Genomic DNA, 22,803 nt, shown 5'->3' with positions numbered 1-22,803 from the left:
GGACTTTGCTGCCAGCTCACAGTAATGTAATAAAATAAGTTGTCTGCGTTAGCTCTTATAATAACAATATCCTAATATTGGTTAATATTCAGTTCACCATATGTATATGGTAGGGCTGATTGATTCAGCATGTATTTAGAAGTTTACAATTTAAGACCCCCCCCTCCAAAATTAAACCTTGATTCAATTAGAAAACTTTAATAATCCTTTTTTATGAAACATTTCAGGGCCCAAAGTGTTTATTACCATGTTAAGTGCATATTTTATTATTAAACAACTACTACAGATACAAGCAAATATGATGATTGAAAAAATTTATCCACAGCAACCATGTGATTAATCGGACTGAAAAGTTGAATTGTTTGACAGCAATACTTCCATATCAAAATCAATTTTTTTTGTCATTTAAATCTGTTTTTTTTTTTCAAGATTGTATGAAATGTGAGGAAAATGTCTAGTGAAGTTATGCTGGACGTTTTGTGTTCTGCTCCTCAGTCGTGGAGGGAAGTCCTGATGCTGCCTTGTCATCAGAAGCTTTTTTGTCCAACACTGACTCGATATGGCTTAACAGGCAGGAGAAAAACTGTGGCACACCCTCATAACCTGACAGGAGAGAAGTCAGTGTCAGACACTGATTTTATATCGTCATAAAAAATGTTAAAGGGAGCTGGAAAAGCACAAAGTGTCAAGAAACAATGGAACACTGATTAGAACAACCTCAAATAACCCAACTGAATCAACCACGTTAATATTTGGTAATACCATCATTACAATATAATTGCATTAATACCACAGTGTCTGATATCATTTATCCTAATTTTGAAAACTATATTGAACATATAACAAAATGTCTTAAGCTGTATCATTTATCTTGGATTGAAATACTTCTAGGGACGGCGTGGCGCAGTGGCAGAGTGGCCGTGCGCAACCCGAGGGTCACTGGTTCAAATCCCACCTAGAACCACCCTCATCACGTCCGTTGTGTCCTGAGCAAGACACTTCACCCTTGCTCCTGATGGGCGCCTTGCATGGCAGCTCCCTCCATCAGTGTGTGAATGTATGTGTGAATGGGTAAATGTGGAAGTAGTGTCAAAGCGCTTTGAGTACCTTGAAGGTAGAAAAGCGCTATACAAGTACAACCCATTTATCATTTATTTTACTACTAGGCAATTGATCGTGTCCGATAGGAATCATTATACAGATCATTTGAGTCTCAACTATTGCTGTTTGTTTGATAGTATGCCTCCAATCGGTGTGGTCTTCAGCAAGGGTCTCCCAGGTGCCTGGGTCAATGTTGCAGCGGAGGAGAGTGGCCTTCAGTTGGTCGCGGAATCTTCATTTGCTTTGTCTTGCCGCCAGAGGCTCCGCATTTCTCGGAGCCTTCCCTGGAACTTGTGCTTTGCTTCCTGGAAGTGTGGCAAGCAAGCGCGATTAGGGTGGTTCTCCCATGCCAGGGCAGCTCTCTTCTGATTGATCAGTTGTTGGTTATTGGCGTTGTTTTGATCAAACCAGTCTTGATGGGAGTGTCTGGAGTGGCCGACTATTTCCTTTGTTCGTTTTCAGCACGTAGTCCAACGAGGAGGAGCTTGTTTCAGTTACAAGATTCAAGGCCCTGCCTGCCCAGAATGCTCTCCCAGAGATTGTGGTCGCATCAGACTCCGGCGTTGAAATCCCTAAGCACAAGAAGCTTGGATGGTCCGGTTAAGGGCATTATAGAAAGACTCTTTCACATCATCCTCGGACCCAAGGGTTAGTGCATACACAGAGATCAGGATCAGGTAGTTGCTGTTAGGGAGCGGCACCCAAAGGGTCATGAGACGTTCACTTATAGGTGTTGGGACTAGGTTATAGCGATTCGTGATTGACGTCTTGATTGCAAAACCAACAATGTGGATCCGCCAATCTTCAGCATCTTTCCCTTTCCTGAAGAAGGTGAAGTTGACACCATCTTTGGCAAGACTTTCCCCTCTGGCAAGTCTTGTTTCTTAGAAGGCAGCAATGTCAATATTGAAGTGGTCCAGTTCCTGACTCTCAAGAGCAGTGAGTTGGTGTGGTCTTTCTGTGTCTGTGTTGTCGTTTTCTATGAGGGTCCTTACATTCCACGCTCCCACCGTGAAAGGTATTAGTTTTGGTTTTCTTTTTGTCTTTTGACCGCATGAGTAGGTCCCCACTGGCCGCAGTATGCCAGTCGGGGGGATTTTGTGGTGACCAATGAATTACCCACCTTTTCTAGGAGTCTTTCCATTCGAATTGGGCTGCGGTACTCCCAAATAGGTCAGCTGAGTCGCGCCTGTAGCTGCCGAACTACCACGTCACCACAACTTCGTGGATAGAACGACCTTCACTTTCAGATTTGGGAATTCATGCTGACCAAGCCTGTCTCTGTCGTCCAAAATACCATCGCCTTGGGGCTTTAATGGGGCAATGGGGGTGGGGGGTGCGTTGTTCTGCTACAGATAGCCTTCGTGCAAGTATGTTAAGGGTGGATCGTATGTTGTGAGCCTGAGACCCACGCACTTTGGGTACTTGCCTCCTCCAGTAGGTTAGGGTGCTTACACTGAGCCGCTGGATGACTCAATTACTGTCAAAGTCCGCCTTAAAATACAACAGCGCAACGGCCGCTGCTCTCAACCTCCACTTGTGAGTGTTGACGTGTTTTTATGTACTGGTGGGACCAATACCCTAACCATTGAAATCAATAGAAAATGTCCCCCTAAATATCCCTATGTGGATTATTTTATTGAAAAAAAGTTGTTCCCTGGAGGTACATTTTTATGACTTTGGTGTGTGAAGTGTGTATGACAAGTGGTCAAACATAGGTACTGTAGTGTGTATTGGTCCACAACGGGAAATTCCTGACGCAAGCAAGGGTGTGTGTGTGTGTGTGTGTGTGTGTGTGTGTGTGTGTGTGTGTGTGTGTGTGTGAGTGTGTTTACTAGCCATACCTGGGAAGATGTTGATGTCAATGACAGTGAGTGTGTGCGTGTGTATGTTGATGATGACATCCACACCAAACAATGCCATGCCCAGCTGGACCCGGAGCTCTTTGACCAGGGCGGCTACAGCCTCCGAGCTGGGGGGAGGAAGATACGGCATCTGCTCATCCATCTTGGAGGACAGAAGGAAGAAATGTAGTTTATTTACAAACCCAAAACCGGCGTAGTCGGCACATTTTTTAATTTGTAAACAAAACCAGAATACAATGATTTGCAAAACCTTTTCAACTTATGTTCTATTGAATGGACTGCAAAGACAAGATATTTAATATTCAAACTGAGAAACTATTTTTTGTTTTTTTGCAAATAATCATTAACTTAGAATTTAATGGCAGCAACACCTTTCAAAAAAGTAGGAACAGGGGTATTTTTTACCACTGTGTTCCATGGCCTTTCCTTTTAACAACACTCAGTAAACGTTTGGGAACCGAGGAGACCAATTTTTGAAGCTTTTCAGGTGGAATTCTTTCCCATTCTTGCTTGATGTACTTAAGTTGTTCAACAGTCCAGAGTCTCCGTTGTGGTCTTTTAGGCTTCATATTGCACCATACATTTTCAATAGGAAACAGGTCTGGACTACAGGCAGGCCAGTCTACGACCCGCACTCTTTTACTTGCTGTTGTAACACTTGGCTTGACATTGTCTTGCTGAAATAAGCAGGGGCGTCCATGATAACGTTGCTTGGATGGAAACATATGTTGCTCCAAAACCTGTATGTACCTTTCAGCATTAACGGTGCCTTCACAGATGTGTAAGTTACCCATGCCTAGGGCATTAACACACCTCCATACCATTTCATTGCTGGCTTTTGAACTTTGCGCCTATAACAATCCGTATAGTTCTTTTCTTCTTTGGTCCGGAACACACAACGTCCACAGTTTCCAAAAACCATTTGAAATGTGGACTTGTGGGACCACAGAACACTTTCCACTTCGCATCAGTCCATCATAGATGAGCTCGGGCCCAGCGAAGCCGGCGGGGTTTCTGGGTGTTGTTGATAAATGGCTTTCGCTTTGCATAGTAGTTTTAACTTGCACTTACAGATGTAGCGACAAACTGTAGTTACTGACAGTGGTTTTCTGAAGTGTTCCCGATCCCATGTAGTGATATCCTTTACACACTGATGTCGGTTTTTGATGCAGTACCGCCTGAGGGATCGAAGGTCCGTAATATCCTCACTTACGTGCAGTGATTTCTCCAGCTTCTCTGAACCTTTTGATGATATTACAGACCGTAGATGGTGAAATCCTTAAATTCCTTGCAATAGCTGGTTGAGAAAGGTTGTTCTTAAACTGTTCGAAAATTTGCTCACGCATTTGTTCACCAAGTGGTGACCCTCGCCCCATCCTTGTTTGTGAATGACTGAGCATTTCATGATGCGGCTTTTATACCTAATCATGACACCTACCTGTTCCCAATTAGGCTGTTCACCTGTGGGATGTTCCGAATAAGTGTTTGATGACTATTCCTCAAAATTCTCAGTCTTTTTTGCCACTTGTGCCAGCTTTGCAGGCATCAAATTCCAAATGAGCAAAAATTTGCTAAAAAATAACAAACTTTTCCAGTTTAAACGTAAGTATCTTGTCTTTGCAGTCTATTCAATTGAATATAGGTTGAAAGGGATTTGCAAATCATTGTATTTTGTTTTAATTTACCATTTACACAACGTGCGAACATCACTGGTTTTGGTTTTATGTATATTTTAAGGTGTCCAGTGACATGAGACAGGCCAAATGAGGCACCGACAGCTACTTTTTGTGAATGGAACCGTGTTCCATCCACAAAAAGTCGCTTTGTTCTTCGCACAAAGCGACTTTGTGTTTAAATCCCAGACTTTTGATTGAAGAGTAACATAAAAAACATTACAAAAATACTCACAGCTGTGAGGTCAGAGCTTGACTCTGGTTTGGACACCTGATGGCTGTTGAAGAAGATGGTCTTTCTATCTGCAGGCAGAAAGAAACCACAGCTGCATTTCACATCGGTAACACAAGCAAACAGCAATAAAACACAACTTGATGTGAAAGACTTAAACATTGAAATAGCCTGCAAAGATCCAAAACGTGGAGGATTTACAGACTGACCACACGGGCCGGAGGGGAAGTTCTTGAGCGAGGGTCTCTCCACGCAGAAGTGTCTGTCCCCGACCACAAACACCTTGTGCAGGACGGCCCCGTGGCTGACAAAACTCTGGAGCACGCACGGCGGCTGGATCTCCCCCAGACTCTCCGCACTGAAGATCAGCGACATCTGCGCGCAAAACCAAACGCACGAAGACAAGTAGCAAACGCGGCAGGAAAGGCGGATAGTGAAAAATAAACAGACAGCACTTACCTCATGGGACAGAGAGCCATGTGCAACTCTTGTTTTGCAAACTGCCCAACAGACAAGGAAGTTGTGTTAGTCACAAGAAAACACCAAGCGTCACTTCCATAAAGACCTTACATTGTAAGGAAGAGTTAGTGCTGCAAGGGCTTCTGGGTATTTGTTAGGGGTGTGGGGAAAAATTGATTCGAATTTGAATCACGATTGTCACGTTGTGCGATTCAGAATCAATTCTCATTAAAAAAAAAAAAAAAAAAAAATATATATATATATATATGTATATATATATATATAAGACATATATATATATATATATATATATATATATATATATATATAAGACATATATATATATATATATATATATATATATGTATATATATATATATATATATATATATATATAGGGCTTCACGGTGGCAGAGGGGTTAGTGCGTCTGCCTCACAATACGAAGTTCCTGCAGTCCTGGGTTCAAATCCAGGCTTGGGATCTTTCTGTGTGGAGTTTGCATGTTCTCCCCGTGAATGCGTGGGTTCCCTCCGGGTATTCCGGCTTCCTCCCACTTCCAAAGACATGCACCTGGGGATAGGTTGATTGGCAACACTAAATTGGCCCTAGTGTGTGAATGTGAGTGTGAATGTTGTCTGTCTATCTGTGTTAGCCCTGCGATGAGGTGACGACTTGTCCAGGGTGTACCCTGCCTTCCGCCCGATTGTAGCTGAGATAGGCGCCAGCGCCCCCCGCGACCCCGAAAGGGAATAAGCGGTAGAAAATGGATGGATATATATATATATATGTCTTGATTGGATTATCCAGAGAAAAGTGCTCGATACCGTGGTAGAGCGCAATATGTAAGTGTGGGAAAGGTAACACGCAAGGACATTAGCACATCCGACACGTACGTAGGATTAACCAAAGGAGCGTTTAAAACCAGATGGAATAATCACAAGGCCTCCTTTAGAAACCAGACTTTGCAGAATTCTACAGAACTCAGCAAGCACATTTGGAACCTCAAAGACAAAAATGTTGAACATTCAATAACATGGCAAATTCTTGCATCCAGCACACCTTACAACAGTGGTAATGAAAGATGCAACCTATGCTTAAAAGAAAAACTGTTTATTATATATCATCCAGACCTGTCATCCCTCAACAAGCGCAGTGAAATAATTTCAACATGCCGCCACAGACGGAAACACCTCCTAGGTAACACATGAGCCAATCACCACACCCTACGCCTGCCTGTACCCACCTACTCTGTGCCCTATATAAACAATTCTATGTGAATGCTTCCATTAAAATCTCCTGATGATTGAGGGAACCCCTCATGAAACAGTTCTCTGGAGATGAAGTAGTCTTGTGATTTTTCCCACACATACATATACATAAATATATATATATATATATATATATTTATAAATCAATCCAACAAAACAATACACAGCAATACCATAACAATGCAATCCAATTCCAAAACCAAACCTGACCCAGCAACACTGCAGTAAAAACACAAACACGACACAGAACAAACCGAAAGTAGTGAAACAAAAATGAATATTATCAACAACAGTATCAATATTAGTTATAATTTCAGCATAGCAGTGATTAAAAATCCCTCACTGACATTATCATTAGACATTTATAAAAATAAAAAAAAGAACAATAGTGTCACAGTGGCTTACACTTGCATCGCATCTCATAAGCTTGACAACACACTGTGTCCAATATTTTCACAAAGATAAAATAAGTCATATTTTTGGTTTGTTTAATAGTTAAAACAAATTTACATTATTGCAATCAGTTGATAAAACATTGTCCTTTACAATTATAAAAGCTTTTTACAAACATCTACTACTCTGCTTGTCAGCAGACTGGGGTAGATCCTGCTGAAATCCTATGTATTGAATGAATACAGAATCTTTTTAAATCGGGAAAAAAAATGTTTTTGAATCGAGAATCGTGTTGAATTGAAAAAAAAATAAACGATTTTGAATCGAATCGTGGGACACCCAAAGATTCGCAGCCCTAGTATTTGTTCTGTTGTGTTTATGTTGTGTTACGGTGCGGATGTTCTCCCGAAATGTGTTTAAAATTCTTGTTTGGTATGGGTTCACAGTGTGGCGCATATTTGTAACACTGTTAAAGTAGTTCACATGGCCACCCTCAGTGTGATCTGCATGGCTGTTGACCAAGTATGCTTAGCATTCACTCATGTCTGTCTGTAAAAGCCCACGTATATTTTGTAACTCGGTCGACAGGCTTTGTATGAAGGAAAAAACGGACGTGACTACGGGTTGTAAAGGCAGCTAAAGGCAGTGCCTTTAAGACACGCCCCTGATATTGTTGTCCGGGTGGAAATCGGTAGAATGGTTGCCCCGGGAGATTTTTGGGAGGGGCACTGAAATTCAGGAGTCTCCCGGAAAAATCGTGAGGTTTGGCAAGTAAGCCTTACATACAATAGGTCAGTGTTTTTCACCCACTGTGTCGTGAAATACAGTCTGGTGTGCCTTCGGAGATGATCTAATTTCACCTATTTGGGTGTAAAAATAATTTTTGCAAACCAGTAATGATAGAAAAAAAATTGTCTAATTTTAATTTTTTTTTTTTTTTTGAAACCCATTTAAGAATTTGCAATAGAATGAACAGAAGGTATGCGGATCCAAAATACTGCTTACGGTTCAATTTGTCACCACACAGATAACCATATGTAACATATATTCGATTTTTGTGTTTATCTGGAAAAAAAAAACATAAAACAAAACAGCACGAATTAAAATCTGCCATATATAATAAAAAGATAAAAATGGCCCTGTTTTTTTTTATTTTTTATTTGCGTTTCAGGATTGCAAATAGAATGAACGGAAGGTACACGGACCCTATTCAGTCTTGGAACGCTCTCCTGCAATGATTCTCAAACTGTGGTAGTGGCTCTATCTAGTGGTACACTAAGGAATCACTCGATTAAAGTGTTTTATTTTCCTATATTCAAACACAGTGATGCTGTTCTTACTGTGTGTAATGTCACAGTGGCCAAAAATATTAAATATAATTATCAAATAAAACCTCAACCTAGTTTTTAACGAATACTTATATATTTTAATGTCGACCATTATGGAGGTGCGTGGAGGGCCAAGTGATTTCTAAGGTGGTACTTGGTGAAAAAAGTATGTTTTATTACCTATCTATATAAATATAATGCTCACATTTTTCTGCAATTCTGAGTGTTACTATCTGCTTTTTTTTTGGCTTGGGACACAAACTACATATTCTAAAAAATTCTGCCTAGCATCACACTTTAAAAGTGAGACATAAACATTACAACAGATATCAGTAGGATTATTGATTTCAATTCGTATTCCCAATGGGTTAATTATGGTATCGCTGAGCCGCAGCCTACCCCAGCTGGTACACCCAGGACTGATTACCAGTCAGTCACAGGGATGGCTGTGAGACAGGTGTGCTAATGGAGGTCATATTAATGTATCATATTTTCCGGACCATAGGGCGCACCGGATTACAAGGCGCACTGCCGATTAATGGTCTATTTCTGATCTTTTTTCATATACAAGACTTATAGGGCTCATTAAAGGAGTCATATTATTAATATTATTTTTCTAAATTGAAAACACTTCATTGTGGTCTACATAACATATAAAGGTGGTTCTTTGGTCAAAATGTTGCATAGATTATGTTTTACGGATCATCTTCAAGCTGCTTTCTAACGGTCGCTTCTGGATGCGCTGTTTTATGGGTGGTCTTATTTACCTGGCTCACCTTCGACAGCGTCTTTTCTCCGTCATCTTTGTCGTAGCGGTGTAGCGTGCAAGGACAGGAGTGGAAGAAGTGTCAAAAGATGGAGCTAACTCTTTTAATGACATTCTGACTTTACTTAAATCAATAACGGAGCAGCATCTCCTCATCCGGAAACAACAACACAGGAAATGTGTCCCGTAAAAAAACGTTGGACCGGAACTCTCTAAGAACTAAAGTTTCTTGGGTGAATAATGTAAACTCACTACACCGGTATGTTTTAGCGCTTTCATGGCGAGTTTACTGACAGATATAAGTAAGAACTTCACACTACTTTATATTACAAATGGCAACAGCGGAGGATGAATGTCCCATAACAAGAAGATAGAGACAAAGAAGAAAGGCAGACGCGTGCAATTTTTCAGGATTTATGCAGATCCCAAACACAGATCAGCAGGTACCAGAAGGTAAGAAATGTGGCTTTTGCATAATATTGCGAAACAAAACGCCAGCTTATGTGTCTTACCTTATACACACACCATAATAATATGTGTATGTTAAAGCACATCAAGCGGTGCGGCTTCATAGTTTACCAAAGTCATACTAAAATATTTCGATGGATTTTTGAGCGCCGTGTGTAATGTTCTATATTTTCAATGGAACATATAAAATGTTGGTGTTGTTTACTTGAGTCATATTGCCATCATAGTGCAGTCTATACATATCTCTCATGTGTGACTGCTATCTACTGGACAAATTTATCATTGCACCATGTACCAAGTAAAATTTTTTCGAGGTCGGTAAGCAAAACCAGAATTATTCCTTACATTAGGCAAACCGGATGGTAAGGCGCACTGTCGAGTTTTGAGGGGGAAAAAAGGATTTTAAGTGCGCCTTATAGTCCGGAAAATATGGTAGCTACAGAAATATTATAACAAGTGAGGGCATGGAAACTGACTGAGAGGAAAGCTCAAGTTCTGGGTCGTCACTTCCTGTTGAATGGACGCCATGTCTTGGGAGCTGTGGACGTCGAGGTACGGAGGACTGCAAATGCGCCAATCTGACACGCAGAAAACACAAAACTCTTTTGCACAAAGTTTTATTGTACACAAATGCAGTATTACTACTGAAATACCTCGGAGGGAATTGTGCAGCTCGCTCATGATCCGGTACGAGGCGAAGCGGTCTAGAAGCCGGGTCATGGCAGACAGGGGGTCCAGAAGAACTGTGCTGCTGTGGGCTGACACATAGCTCTGCATGGGACGTCACACAAAGGGAGAGCTCACTTTCACGTTCTTACAGCTGGGGTCATACATACTTGCCAACCCTCCCGGATTTTCCCGGAGACTCCCGAAATTCAGCGCCTCTCCCGAAAACCTCCCAGGACAAATTTTCTCTCAAAAATCTCCCGAAATTCAGTCGGCGCTGGAGGTCACGCCCCCTCAAGCTCCATGAGAACAGACTCAGCAATGTTGTGACCCTCTTAAACAGGACAATACTGCCATCTACTCTACATAGAATAGAATAGAATGTACTTTATTGATCCCTGGGGGATATTCAGCACCACAGTTCGCTCACAATAAACAATGATAATAATAAATAATATATATAATATATTATATATACAATATATAATATATGAATAATATAAATATATTCTACATTTAAGTGCAGTCAAGGAACATATGCATTATACAGTCTGATCTGTTGCCCAGAGTAAAGAGACGTAACTTCATCACGTCGCCTGGTTATTGACTCCAACCCAATATATATTACACTGTCGACTGTGTTTTTATTACTGTGTATTTGATAGGTGCCGTCGGAAATTCAACTATTTATTTTATTTATATATACAGTAAAATAAACATATATAGCTAGAATTCACTGAAAGTCAAGTATTTCATACACACACACATACATATATATATATATATATATAGTATATATATGAAATATATATAAAATACTCGCGTTGGTGAATTATACTACTCCCCTCTTAACCACGCCCCCCGCCCCGACCACGCCTCCGCCCGCCCCACCTCCTATCCCCCACCTCTCGAAATCGGAGGTCTCAAGGTTGGCAAGTATGGCTGGGGTACTTGAATCTTGTGTCACCAGCATACTTGCCAACCTTCCCGATTTTTCCGGGAGACTCCCGAATTTCAGTGCCCCTCCCGAAAATCTACCGGGGCAACCATTTTCCCGAATTTCTATTGAGGGCATGCCTTAAAGGCACTGCCTTTAGCGTCCTCTACAACCTGTCGTCTCGTCCGCTTTTCCTCTTTACAAACAGCGTGCTGGCCGAGTCACATAACATAGGCGGCTTTTGCACACAAATAAGTGAATGCAAGGCATACTTGGTCAGCAGCCATACAGTTCGCACTGAGGGTGGCTGTATAAACAACTTTAACGCTGTTACAAATATGCGCCACACTGTGAACCCACACCAAACAAGAATGACAAATACATTTCGGGAGAACATCCGCACCGTAACACAACATAAACACAACAGAAGAAATACCCAGAATCCCTTGCAGCACTAACTCTACCAGGACGCTACAATATACACCCCCGCTACCACCAATGCCCCCCTTCAACAAACCCATCTCCCGAATTCGGAGTTCTCAAGGTTGGCAAGTATGGTCACCAGGCAGAATTCAAATCCCGCCCCGCCCCACTCTGCGCACCTCGCTGATAGTCCCTTCTAGTGTGCTTTTTTCTGGAAAAGCACTAAACCCCGCATAAGAGCAGTAGGTGCACACGCGTAGGTTGTTGACAGTTTGAAGTTGCATCAAAGGATCCCTTAGTTGGTATTTAGTTGCAGACTACGGGTAACACATGTCGCCACGCAAAAGGATACACACAAAATATAGGAACCTTAGATGACATGTCTAGAAGGAAAATATCCACAAAGTTAGTCCAAGACTTGTCCAGGATGCCGGACCAATAATTAAATGTTTTATTTCATTTTTAAATGGGTTTTTTTTGCAGTACATGCTGAAAAGGCAAGCACAGGTATTGCGATCTTTCCGAGTGGGTGTTTGGCAGCCATGCTTTACTTAAAACAAGTTTGCACAGTGCACGCGCTTCGCTATATATCGCCTCAGCCAATGAGGCTCCTTCATGGGTTCTGCTCACCCCTACTTTCTCTAAATCCAGTGACTGGTTTTGGAGGTTAAGAGAAATGTCTTTGTCTTCTGGGGGTTTCTTTACTAAAATACTTGAATATAAGGAACAGACCGCATGCAGACGTAGGATTTTGTTCAAAAATGATTATGATGCAAATATCCATCCATCCATTTTCTACCGCTTATTCCCTTTCGGGGTCGTGGGGGGTGCTGGTGCCTATCTCAGCTACAATTGGGCGGAAGGCAGGGTACACCCTGGACAAGTCGCCACCTCATCGCAGGGCCAACACAGATAGACAGACAACATTCACACTCACATTCACACACTAGGGCCAATTTAGTGTTGCCAATCAACCTATCCCCAGGTGCATGTCTTTGGAAGTGGGAGGACGCCGGAGTACCCGGAGGGAACCCACGCATTCACGGGGAGAACATGCAAACCCCACACAGAAAGATCCCGAGCCTGGATTTGAACCCAGGACTGCAGGAACTTCGTATTGTGAGGCAGACACACTAACCCCTCTGCCACCGTGAAGCCCTGATGCAAATATGATTTTATTATTTTTTAATTAAAGAACATATAGGTACCCCAGCTTTTTTGGCCCTCAGTTGACAGAGGCGGCTTGCAGCTTACTGTGTATGTCTATACACAGTGTGGAGCCGCTTCCCTAAGTTTATAATGATCACCTCGATTGCGGCAAAATTAATCTGCATTTTTTTTTCATCTTTAAGGGGAACTGCATTTCTTTTGGAAGTTTGCCTGTCATTCCCAACCCCCATGTAAGACTAGACCAAGACTAGAATACATGTGTTTTTCTTTTTTTTTAATGCATTCTACAAACCTCGTTTCCATATGAGTTGGGAAATTGTGTTGGATGTAAATATAAAAGGAATATAATGATTTGCAAATCCTTTTCAACCCATATTCAGTTGAATATGCTCAAAGACAACATATTTGATGTTAAAACTGATAAACATTTTTTTGTTGTTGCAAATAATCATTAACCTTAGAATTTGATGCCAGCAACACATGTTAAAAAAGTTGGGAAAGGTGGCAATAAATACTGATAAAGTTGAGGAATGCTCATCAAACACTTATTTGGAACACCCACAGTTGTGCAGGCTAATTGGAAACAGGTGGGTGCCATGATTGGGCATAAAAACAGCTTCCCAAAAAATGCTCAGTCTTTCACAAGAAAGGATGGGGCAAGGTCTGCCATCTAAGCGCCGTCTTTTTCATGGACGCCCCTGCTTATTTCAGCAAGATTGAGGCAAACCACATTCAGCACGTGTTACAACAGTGTGGCTTCATAAAAAAAAGAGTGCGGGTACTTTCCTGGCCCCACTGCAGTCCAGACCTTTTTCCCATCGAAAATGTGTGGCGCATTATGAAGCGTAAAATACGACAGCGGAGACCCCAGACTGTTGAACGACTGAAGCTCTACATAAAACAAGAATGAGAAATAATTCCACTTTCAAAGCTTCAACAATTAGTTTCCTCAGTTCCCAAACATTTATTAAATGTTGTTAAAAGAAAAGGTGATGTAACACAATGGTGAACATGCCACCTCCCAACTACTTTGGCACGTGTCACAGCCATGAAATTCTAAGTTAAGTATTATTTGCAGAAAAAAAAAAAGTTTATGAGATTGAACATCAAATATCTTGTCTTTGTAGTGCATTCAATTGAATATGGGCTGAAAAGGATTTGCAAATCATTGTATTCTGTTTTTATTTACCTTTAACACAATTTCCCAACTCAAATGGAAACAGGTTTTGTAGTCTTCCCAATGTGTCCTGGGTCTTCCCCGTGGCCTACTACCGGTTGGACGTGCCCTAAACACCTCCCTAGGGAGGCGTTCGGATAACATCCTGACCAGATGCATGAACCACCTCATTTGGCTCTTCTCGATGTGGAGGAGCAGCGGCTTTAAGGGAGCGACCCGCCACCCGGCGGAGGAAACTGATTTCGTCCGCTTGTACCGCTTGTGATCTTGTCTTTTCGGTCATAACCCAAAGCTCATAACCACAGGTGAGGATGGGAACGAAGATCTAACGATAAATTGAGAACTTTGCCTTCTGGCTCAGCTCCTTCTTCACCACAACGGACTGATACAGAATCCACGTTCCTGAAGACGCTGCACCGATCAGCCTGTCGTTCTCACGATCCACTCTTCCCTCACTCATGAACAAGACTCTAGGTCAGGGGTGCCCACACTTTTTCTGCAGGCGAGCTACTTTTCAATTGACCAACTCGAGGGGATCTACCTCATTTATATATATCATTTATATTTATTTATTTATGAAAGAGACATTTTTGTAAACAAGTTAATTGTGTTTAATGATAATACAAGCATGTGTAACACATATAGATAGATGTCTTTCTTTCACAAAGACAAGAATATAAGTTGGTGTATTACCTGATTCTGATGACTTGTATTGATTGGAATCAGACAGTAATGATGATAACGCCCACATTTTCAAATGGAGGAGGATAAAAGTTGTCATTTCTGTACAATACCACATGAAAGTGGTTGGTTTTTGGCATCTAATTCATCCAGCTTCCATACACTTTACAAGAAAAACATTGGCGGCAAATTCCGTAGCTTGCTTGATTGACATTCACGGCACCCGAGGGTCTTGTGAGATGACGCTGGCTGCTGCCAGTTCATTATTATGAAAAAATGACAGAGACGAAGGCGAGAAACACTTTTTATTTCAACAGACTTTCGCGCCGTCCCTTCCGTCAAAATTCTAAAGGCCGACTGCACATTTCCTATCTTCACAATAAAAGCCCTGCTTCATGCTGCCTGCGCTAACAAAATAAGAGTCTCGGAAAGCTGGCGTGCACAAGTGATGTGCACGCCAGCTTTCTGAGGGATCGCTTGTGCACGCCAGTTTTCCGAGACTCTGTATTTAGTTAGCGCAGGCAGCATGAAGCAGGGCTTTTATTGTGAAGATAGGAAATGTGCAGTCGGCCTTTAAAGTTTTGACGGAAGGTACGGCGCGAGAGTCTGTTGAAATAAAAAGTGTTTCTCGCCTTCCTCTCGGACATATTTTCATAATAATGATCTTGCAGCAGCCAGCGTCATCTCACAAGACCCTCCGGTACCGTGAATGTCATTTAAGTGACGTCTTGGTGAAGATTGATGATCACTAATTTTTAGGTCTATTTTTTTTAAAAGCCTGGCTGGAGATCGACTGACACACCCCCCGCGGTCGACTGGTAGCTCGCGATCGACGTAATGGGCACCCCTGCTCTAGGTACTTGAACTCCTTCACTTGGGGTAGGGTCTCCTCCCAAACCCGGAGGTGGCACTTCACCCTTTTCCGGGCGCTAACCATGGACTCGGACTTGGAGGTGGTGATTCTCATCCCGGTCGCTTCACACTCGGCTGCGAACCGATCAATGAGAGCTGAAGATCCCGGCCAGACGAAGCCATCAGGACCATCATCTGCCGTACCCCGCCATATGGTTAAAATGAAAAAATTTTGTAAATACTAGTTATTATGAAGATACCTGCTACAACATTACATATATACTTACAGCGTGTAAATAAAACAATACTGGGTGAATAATAATAATGGGTTTTTTCAGAGCACTTTACAGGCAAAATAGAGCGACTCCCACTGCCTTCCTTGTTAGCTGCCTTTTGATAACAGTTTTATACGAGTTAGAATGCATAAAAAAGAAACATATGTGTTCTTGTCTTACATTAAGATTGTTAATGATTGCCAATATTCATAAAAAGTGCAGTTCCCCTTCAAGTATCATTAACAAGTATTATTTTTTAACTGGGAGACGACGCTAAACATGTTGCACAACATGAAAAAGCAAGCCATGAGCAGGCATGCTAATCGTTAAGCGAGCCGTTAAGCTACCTTGAAACAACAGTAGAAATAAGTGCTTGGTAAACTTTAAGAAGTGTTTCTGGATGCAGAAAGTAAGCAGAAATTGACAACAAATCAACAAGTAGATGAATGATAAAATACATTGGTAGTGTCGATACCAGTTAATATCAGTGTATAAGCGATACTAGAATGATTACGTAGACATTTTTAATGTCACAATTTTTTTTACAAACTGAAGGACTCATTTTCTGGACACTGGCAAAAACTAAAGGATTTAAAACAGCAGTAGAGAGTAGTTTTAGTTTTTGTTTAGTTATTGTGCACTAGTTACTTTGTTTTAATCAAACACTTGTATGTAATAAAAGAGAACAAAGAAACTGGCTTGAATATTATGTTAAAATTGTCAAATTGTCAATAGTACTTACCATTAATACATTTAAAAAAATTACAGGTAATACATATGATCGGTATCGGTCGATATCACTAATGGATGATCTGTATCAAAATCGACATTCCGAGTCTGTATCGCTGAAAACTGCATTATTTTATTTAGTGAACTTACACTATCTATGATATATGTCAGTCATTCTCCAACTGTGATAGTGGTACACGGCCTCCATTTAGTGGTATGACAAATAATCACGTGTTTAAAGTACACTTTTGTTTTCCTAAATTCAAACATGCAATATTAAATAAAACCCCTGCCTTGTTTTTAATGAATGCTTCGGCCTACTACGCTACTGTATTTTAATGCAGGTCCTTATGGTAGTACTTGGAGAGCAAAGTGTTTTCTGAGGTGCTACATCATACTTGCCAACCCTCCCGATTTTCCCGGGAGACCCCCGGATTTTAGTGCCCCTCCTGAAAATCTCCCGGGGTAACCATTCTCCCGAATTTCTCCCGATTTCCACCCGGTCAACAATATTGGGGGCGACTGCCTTTAGCGTCCTCTCTCATCTGAAAAGGAGACTATTATATATGACTCCGTTATCCATAGGTTTATCTATAACCCATAAAGTAGCAGGCACGAAGCTTTTTCTCAGCGTGTTTATTCCGGCCAGCACGTTAATACACTAACACAACATCCCGATTCCCATCATGCATTGCTTCAAAACTACGGCAAGGAGTTATATCCAAAAACATAATGGAGACGACGCAGAAGAACGAAGGGACATGGCGAGGACGAGTGAGAAGAAGAAGTACGCTTGCAAGTTCCAAAATGATTGGAAACAATAATTTCCGTTCATCCAGGACAGCTCGAAGGGGAAGGGGTATGCTGCCTGCAAATTTTGTAGATCAGATTTCTCCATTGAACACGGTGGCCGAACGGATATACTCATTAATGAACGGATAGATACGATGAGATCCGCCCGGAGTTCCTTAAGGCTCTGGATGCTGTGGGGCTGTCTTGGTTGACAAGACTCTGCAGCATCGCGTGGACATCAAAGGGCGGTACCTCTGGATTGGCAGACCGGGGTGGTGGTCCCTCTCTTTGAGAAGGGGGACCGGAGGGTGTGTTCCAACTATGGTGGGATCACACTCCTCAGCCTTTCCGGTAAGGTTTATTCAGGTGTACCGGAGAGGAGGCTACGCCGGATAGTCGAACCTCAGATTCAGGAGGAACAGTGTGGTTTTGGTCCTAGTCGTGGAACTGTGGACCAGCTCTATACTCTCAGCAGGGTTCTTGAGGGTGCATGGGAGTTTGCCCAACCAGCCTACATGTGCTTTGTGGACTTGGAGAAGGCATTCGACCGTGTCTTTCGGGAAGTCCTGGGGGGAGTGCTCAGAGAGTATGGGGTATCGGACTGTCTTACTGTGGCGGTCCGCTCCCTGTACGATCAGTGTCAGAGCTTGGTCCGCATTGCCGGCAGTAAGTCGAACACATTTCCAGTGAGGGTTGGACTCCGCCAAGGCTGTCCTTTGTCACCGATTCTGTTCATAACTTTTATGGACAGAATTTCTAGGCGCAGTCAAGGCGTTGAGGGGTTCCGGTTTGGTGGCCGCGGGATTAGGTCTCTGCTTTTTGCCGATGATGTGGTCCTGATGGCTTTATTTGACCGGGATCTTCCACTCTCCCTGTATAGGTTCGCAGCCCAGTGTGAACCGACAGGAATGAGAATCAGCACCTCAAAGTCCGAGTCCATGGTTCTCGCCCGGAAAAGGGTGGAGTGCCATCTCCGGGTTGGGGAGGAGACCCTGCCCCAAGTGGAGGAGTTCAAGTACCTAGGAGTCTTGATCATGAGTGAGGGAAGAGTGGATCGTGAGATCGACAGGCGGATCGGTGCGGCGTCTTCAGTAATGCGGACGTTGTACCGATCCGTTGTGGTGAAGAAGGAGCTGAGCCGGAAGGCAAAGCTCTCAATTTACCGGTCGATCTACGTTCCCATCCTCACCTATGCTCATGAGCTTTGGGTCATGACCGAAAGGATGAGATCACGGGTACAAGCGGCCGGAATGAGTTTCCTCCGCCGGGTGGCGGGGCTCTCCCTTAGAGATAGGGTGAGATGCTCTGTCATCCGGGAGGAGCTCAAAGTAAAGCCGCTGCTCCTCCACATCGAGAGGATCCAGATGAGGTGGCTCGGGCATCTGGTCAGGATGCCACCCGAACGCCTCCCAAGGGAGGTGTTTAGGGCACGTCTAACCAGTAGGAGGCCACGGGGAAGACCCAGGACACGTTGGGAAGACTATGTCTCCCGGTTGTCCTGGGAACGCCTCGGGAACCCCCGGGAAGAGCTAGACGAAGTGGCTGGGGAGAGGGAAGTCTGGTCTCCCCTACTTAGGCTGCTGCCCCCGCAACCCGATCTCGGATAAGCGGAAGAAGATGGATGGATGGATGGTATATGCATATGTGTAGCTGAGATAGGCGCCAGCGCCCCCCGCTACCCTAAAAGGGAATAAGCGGTTGAAAATGGATGGATATATATATATATATATATATATATATATATATATATATATATATATATATATATATATATATATATATAAGAAATACTAAAAAATATTTACACCCCCCCGCCACCACCATCCCCCTCACCCCCCCATCTCCCGAATTTGCTGAAAAAAGTTTTAGAACCACTGCTACTGTATATGTTTTAAGATGTATATATTTTTTAGAATTTTTATGTGCATACTCTAGCGAATGTATTCACCTACACTGGGGGTCAGCAACCCGTGGCTCTCGAGCCGCATGCGGCTCTTTAGCACCGCCCTAGTGGCTCCCTGGAGCTTTTTGAAAAATGGAAAAAGATGGGGGGGGAAATGTATTTGTTGTTTTAATAATGTTTCTGTAGGAGGACAAACATAACACAAACCTTCCTAATTGTTAGAAAGCCTACTGATTAATATGTTTATATCAATATGTTAGTGTTTATGCTTCGCTGATGACAGTATTTGGCCAGCGTCGTTTTGTCCTACTAATTTTGGCGGTTCTTGAACGCACCGTAGTGGGTTTATGTGTACAACTTTACCCGTCGCTGCCACAGAAAGACATGTTTTATGCCACTCCTTCTGTGTCTCATTTTGTCCACCAAACGTTTTATGCTTTGCGTGAATGCACCAAAATAAGCTGTGTTGATGTTATTGACTTGCGCTGAGTGCTAATAATCCATGCTAACATGCCATTTAGGCTAGCTGTGTGTACATATTGCATCATTATGCCTCCTTTGTAGGTATATTTGAGTTCATTTGATTTCCTTTACGTATGTCCTCTGTGTATTTAATTTATGTTTGCATGTCTCATGACACATTATATGTATGTAACAATGGCTGCATTTCTGATTGTGTGCCATGTTTTTCCAGACCACAGAAAACGTTACCCAGCTTGCAAAGATGGTAATAAATCCATTAGAAGAAGACAGCCTGTCCTTTCCTCTAACTTGGACACACACCTTTGGCAGTTTTAAGCCAGTAATTTCCAGGAGTTATTTTACCCTCTGAGACACTTACTTAATGCGTCGCCTTCATTATAACTGTTACGGCTCAGACTACTGCCAACGCCGGTCATCCATCTCTGCGCACCTCGGGACACGCCTACGGGCGCGCACAACCAGGGACAAGCCGCGCGCGTCTCCGCCCTGCAGCAGCCGCCAGCTGCAATCATTCACAGACAATCACCACACCTGCCCGTAATGAAGGACTTGCCTTCATAAGCCTGGACGACCTGGCATACCAGCGCCGGAGTATAATCAGCTTTACCTTCCCTGTGTTCCATCCCTAGGTCAAGCTGTGCGCCTTGTGCTTCCGGATCTTCCCCGTTTCCCCCGCGCTTCTTGGTTTTTTCGACTGTTTCACTCATTCCTCGACGCCTTTCTCTCACCTCCCGATCCTGCCTGCCCCATGGACTTCCTAGTTCCTTCGCTCTCGTCAACACTTTGGTAAGACACACTTCTTTTAAATTCTACACATAGTCTTACACCATACACTCTTGAGTTTTTGTCACACTTTATTTCCTTGGTTTATTCATTAGCATTGTTTATTATTCTTAATATATTTTTTTACTACATATAAAATAAATCTTTGGACATAACTCCCACCTGGTGTCCGTTTGCCGTCATCTCCCCTTGCAAACATAACAATTACCGTTACATCAGGCTTTTAAGTTTTTGCGGCTCCAGACAAATTAGTTTTTTGTATGTTTCTTTCAACATATTGGGTTGCCGACCCCTGACCTTCATTAATAAATATTGTTTAATCTTTACAATGTATCTGTTAGGGCTGGAACTGCGGAAAATTACTTCACCAGATTACAACCACTTAAAAAAAATAAAACAGTTGTTGGTTGAGGGTCAGGTTTGTATAACAAAAAGACCCGGTTGCACAGGTAGGTCCACCTGAAAGTTGTCCAGGAGCTCCTGAGATTGGCTGTCGTGCTCCGCCTCCACGATGACATCAGACAGCTTGTGAACAATGACATGGAAGGGTCCCTGGGGGCCCAGTGGCTGAGTAAGATCAATCTGCAACAGGACAAAAACTAATAAATAAACAACCCATTTTTTCCCCCCCTCATCCCGGCGGCGTCCTTTTCAGAATGGGGAATTCCTAATTTGTCATAAAACATCTGATTGCCTACTGAACATCCATTTTTGCCATGTTTTTTTTAGGAAGAAAACCACAAAGGCCTTTTTTTGAATGGAGGTTGTGGGAGAGCTGCAGGTGGCTGTGACATGGATTACTAAAGTTGTGCACATATGTGTATGACACCTGTGGCACTGGGCTAAACTATTTGTACTAACACGGGGGAGGGAGAGTCAGTCTCTGCGTCTTTTATCAGAAAATCTCCTCATGCAAAAACATACCTAGACATGAAAGAAAACATACAAAGTAGTACAAAACAAGACATTTTACCTCCACCACCTCCACTCCATGGCCCCTAAATAGAAAATAATATGTTGGTTCATGTTCTATTCTAGTTTTAACATCGCTTATTGCATGTATTGTTAGAAGACAGACACCTGACCTGACCCAAGTAAAACAAAAAGGAAAATATTGTTATCAAACTTACGCACAAAGCTCCGCAAAGGCGTCCAGATTCATTCTTCGGCGTTTCTTATCGCTCAGATAGAAGCCAACTCTGCGGCGCGACATTTGGCTTTGCTCACTTGTGGCTCACTGACATGTCCATGCTCTTATTCAGCCACACACACACACACACACACACACACACACACACACACACACACACACACACACACACACACACACACACACACACACACACACACACACACACACACACACACACACACACACACACACACACACACATTCCTGTAATTGTTCCCTTCTTGAGACGTCCGAAAAATGCCTACCTCTTTAGGACCACCCTTTCTAGATATGTAAATATTTGTATTTACCACATTAATAATATCTACATACTATGCAAATATGAAGCATGTTGTGAAAAATGAGTTGGAATTTCACAAGAAAAACTTAGAATTTTGGCAGTATTATTATAAAAGTCGTGATTTTACTCAACGCAAGTAAAAATTGTGCAAGAAAAACTGAACATTTGTGCAATATTATGATAGGAGTTGGAATTTTTACTCAATAACAGTCGCAATTTTACAAGAAACGCTTAAAATGTTGGCAATTTTATGAAAAGAGTCATAATCATTCTCAACAAAAGTCACAATTTTATAAAAAAAAAAAAACGTAAACGTTTTGGCAATATGATAATAATAATTGGAATTTTGATTGGCAAAATTATGAAAAAGGTCATAATTTTACTCGAAAAATTTCACTATTTTAAAACCACAAAAATTGGCAATCATTTTATAAGTCAGAATTTTATATGCAAATGTCACCATTTTGCATTAAAAATAAATTATTTTACATCAAAAAGACATAATTTTACGAGAAAATATTGCAAAATTACAGAAATCAAACAATGTACTAATATGATCCACTTCAAGAAACTCTTTAAACTTAAAGTGTTTACAAAGTACAAAGAAGAAAAACCATGATAAAAATTCTGAATTTATTTCATCCATCCATTCTTTAATTCTCAAAATAATCTTACTTATCTCATCATATGAAATATGACTTACTTCACCAATTATTTATTTATTTATTTATTTTTTATTGTGATTACTTATGGAGTATATTGTGAATAAATTGAGAACAGGAAGTGAACAAAAGTTTAAGCAACTGTTATGTTAACGAAAAGGGGTAGGACTAAAGAAGATCTGCTTTGTGAGTCTTGTGTGGCATTGCCGGATTTGTTCCTCTGTGGATGCGTCGGGCAAGAACA

The 22,803-nt window shown here is 42.0% G+C and overlaps 1 protein-coding gene across 1 annotated transcript; it reads right to left on the bottom strand.

The window, feature by feature from the left end:
* Positions 1-263: 263 nt before the first annotated feature.
* On the bottom strand, positions 264-21,813 carry LOC133564971 (inositol-tetrakisphosphate 1-kinase-like). Its single transcript, XM_061919477.1, has 10 exons — positions 21,556-21,813; positions 21,399-21,423; positions 20,885-21,007; positions 10,208-10,325; positions 10,031-10,132; positions 5,331-5,371; positions 5,081-5,246; positions 4,875-4,942; positions 2,946-3,108; positions 264-603 (listed from the first exon to the last, which is right to left on the bottom strand). Exons 1-10 carry the CDS (start codon positions 21,636-21,638, stop codon positions 464-466), a joined length of 1,029 nt encoding a protein of 342 aa, XP_061775461.1. The 5' UTR covers positions 21,639-21,813; the 3' UTR covers positions 264-463.
* Between the last annotated feature and the right edge of the window lie 990 nt (positions 21,814-22,803).

This window comes from Nerophis ophidion, linkage group LG13 (genome assembly GCF_033978795.1).
Source record: "Nerophis ophidion isolate RoL-2023_Sa linkage group LG13, RoL_Noph_v1.0, whole genome shotgun sequence".
In the NCBI taxonomy this organism is placed as follows: Eukaryota; Metazoa; Chordata; class Actinopteri; order Syngnathiformes; family Syngnathidae; genus Nerophis; species Nerophis ophidion.
This window is presented reverse-complemented; position numbering and strand designations above follow the sequence as displayed.

Bases quoted from the DNA above. Each gene is read 5' to 3' on its own strand.
- LOC133564971 (XM_061919477.1), bottom strand. From the start codon at position 21,638: ATGTCGCGCCGCAGAGTTGGCTTCTATCTGAGCGATAAGAAACGCCGA. The intron at 21,424-21,555 runs GTAAGTTTGATA...TTTTCTATTTAG, and splicing joins GCCTTTGCGGAGCTTTGTGC to GGGCCATGGAGTGGAGGTGG. The intron at 21,008-21,398 runs GTAAAATGTCTT...GTCCTGTTGCAG, and splicing joins ATGGAGTGGAGGTGGTGGAG to ATTGATCTTACTCAGCCACT.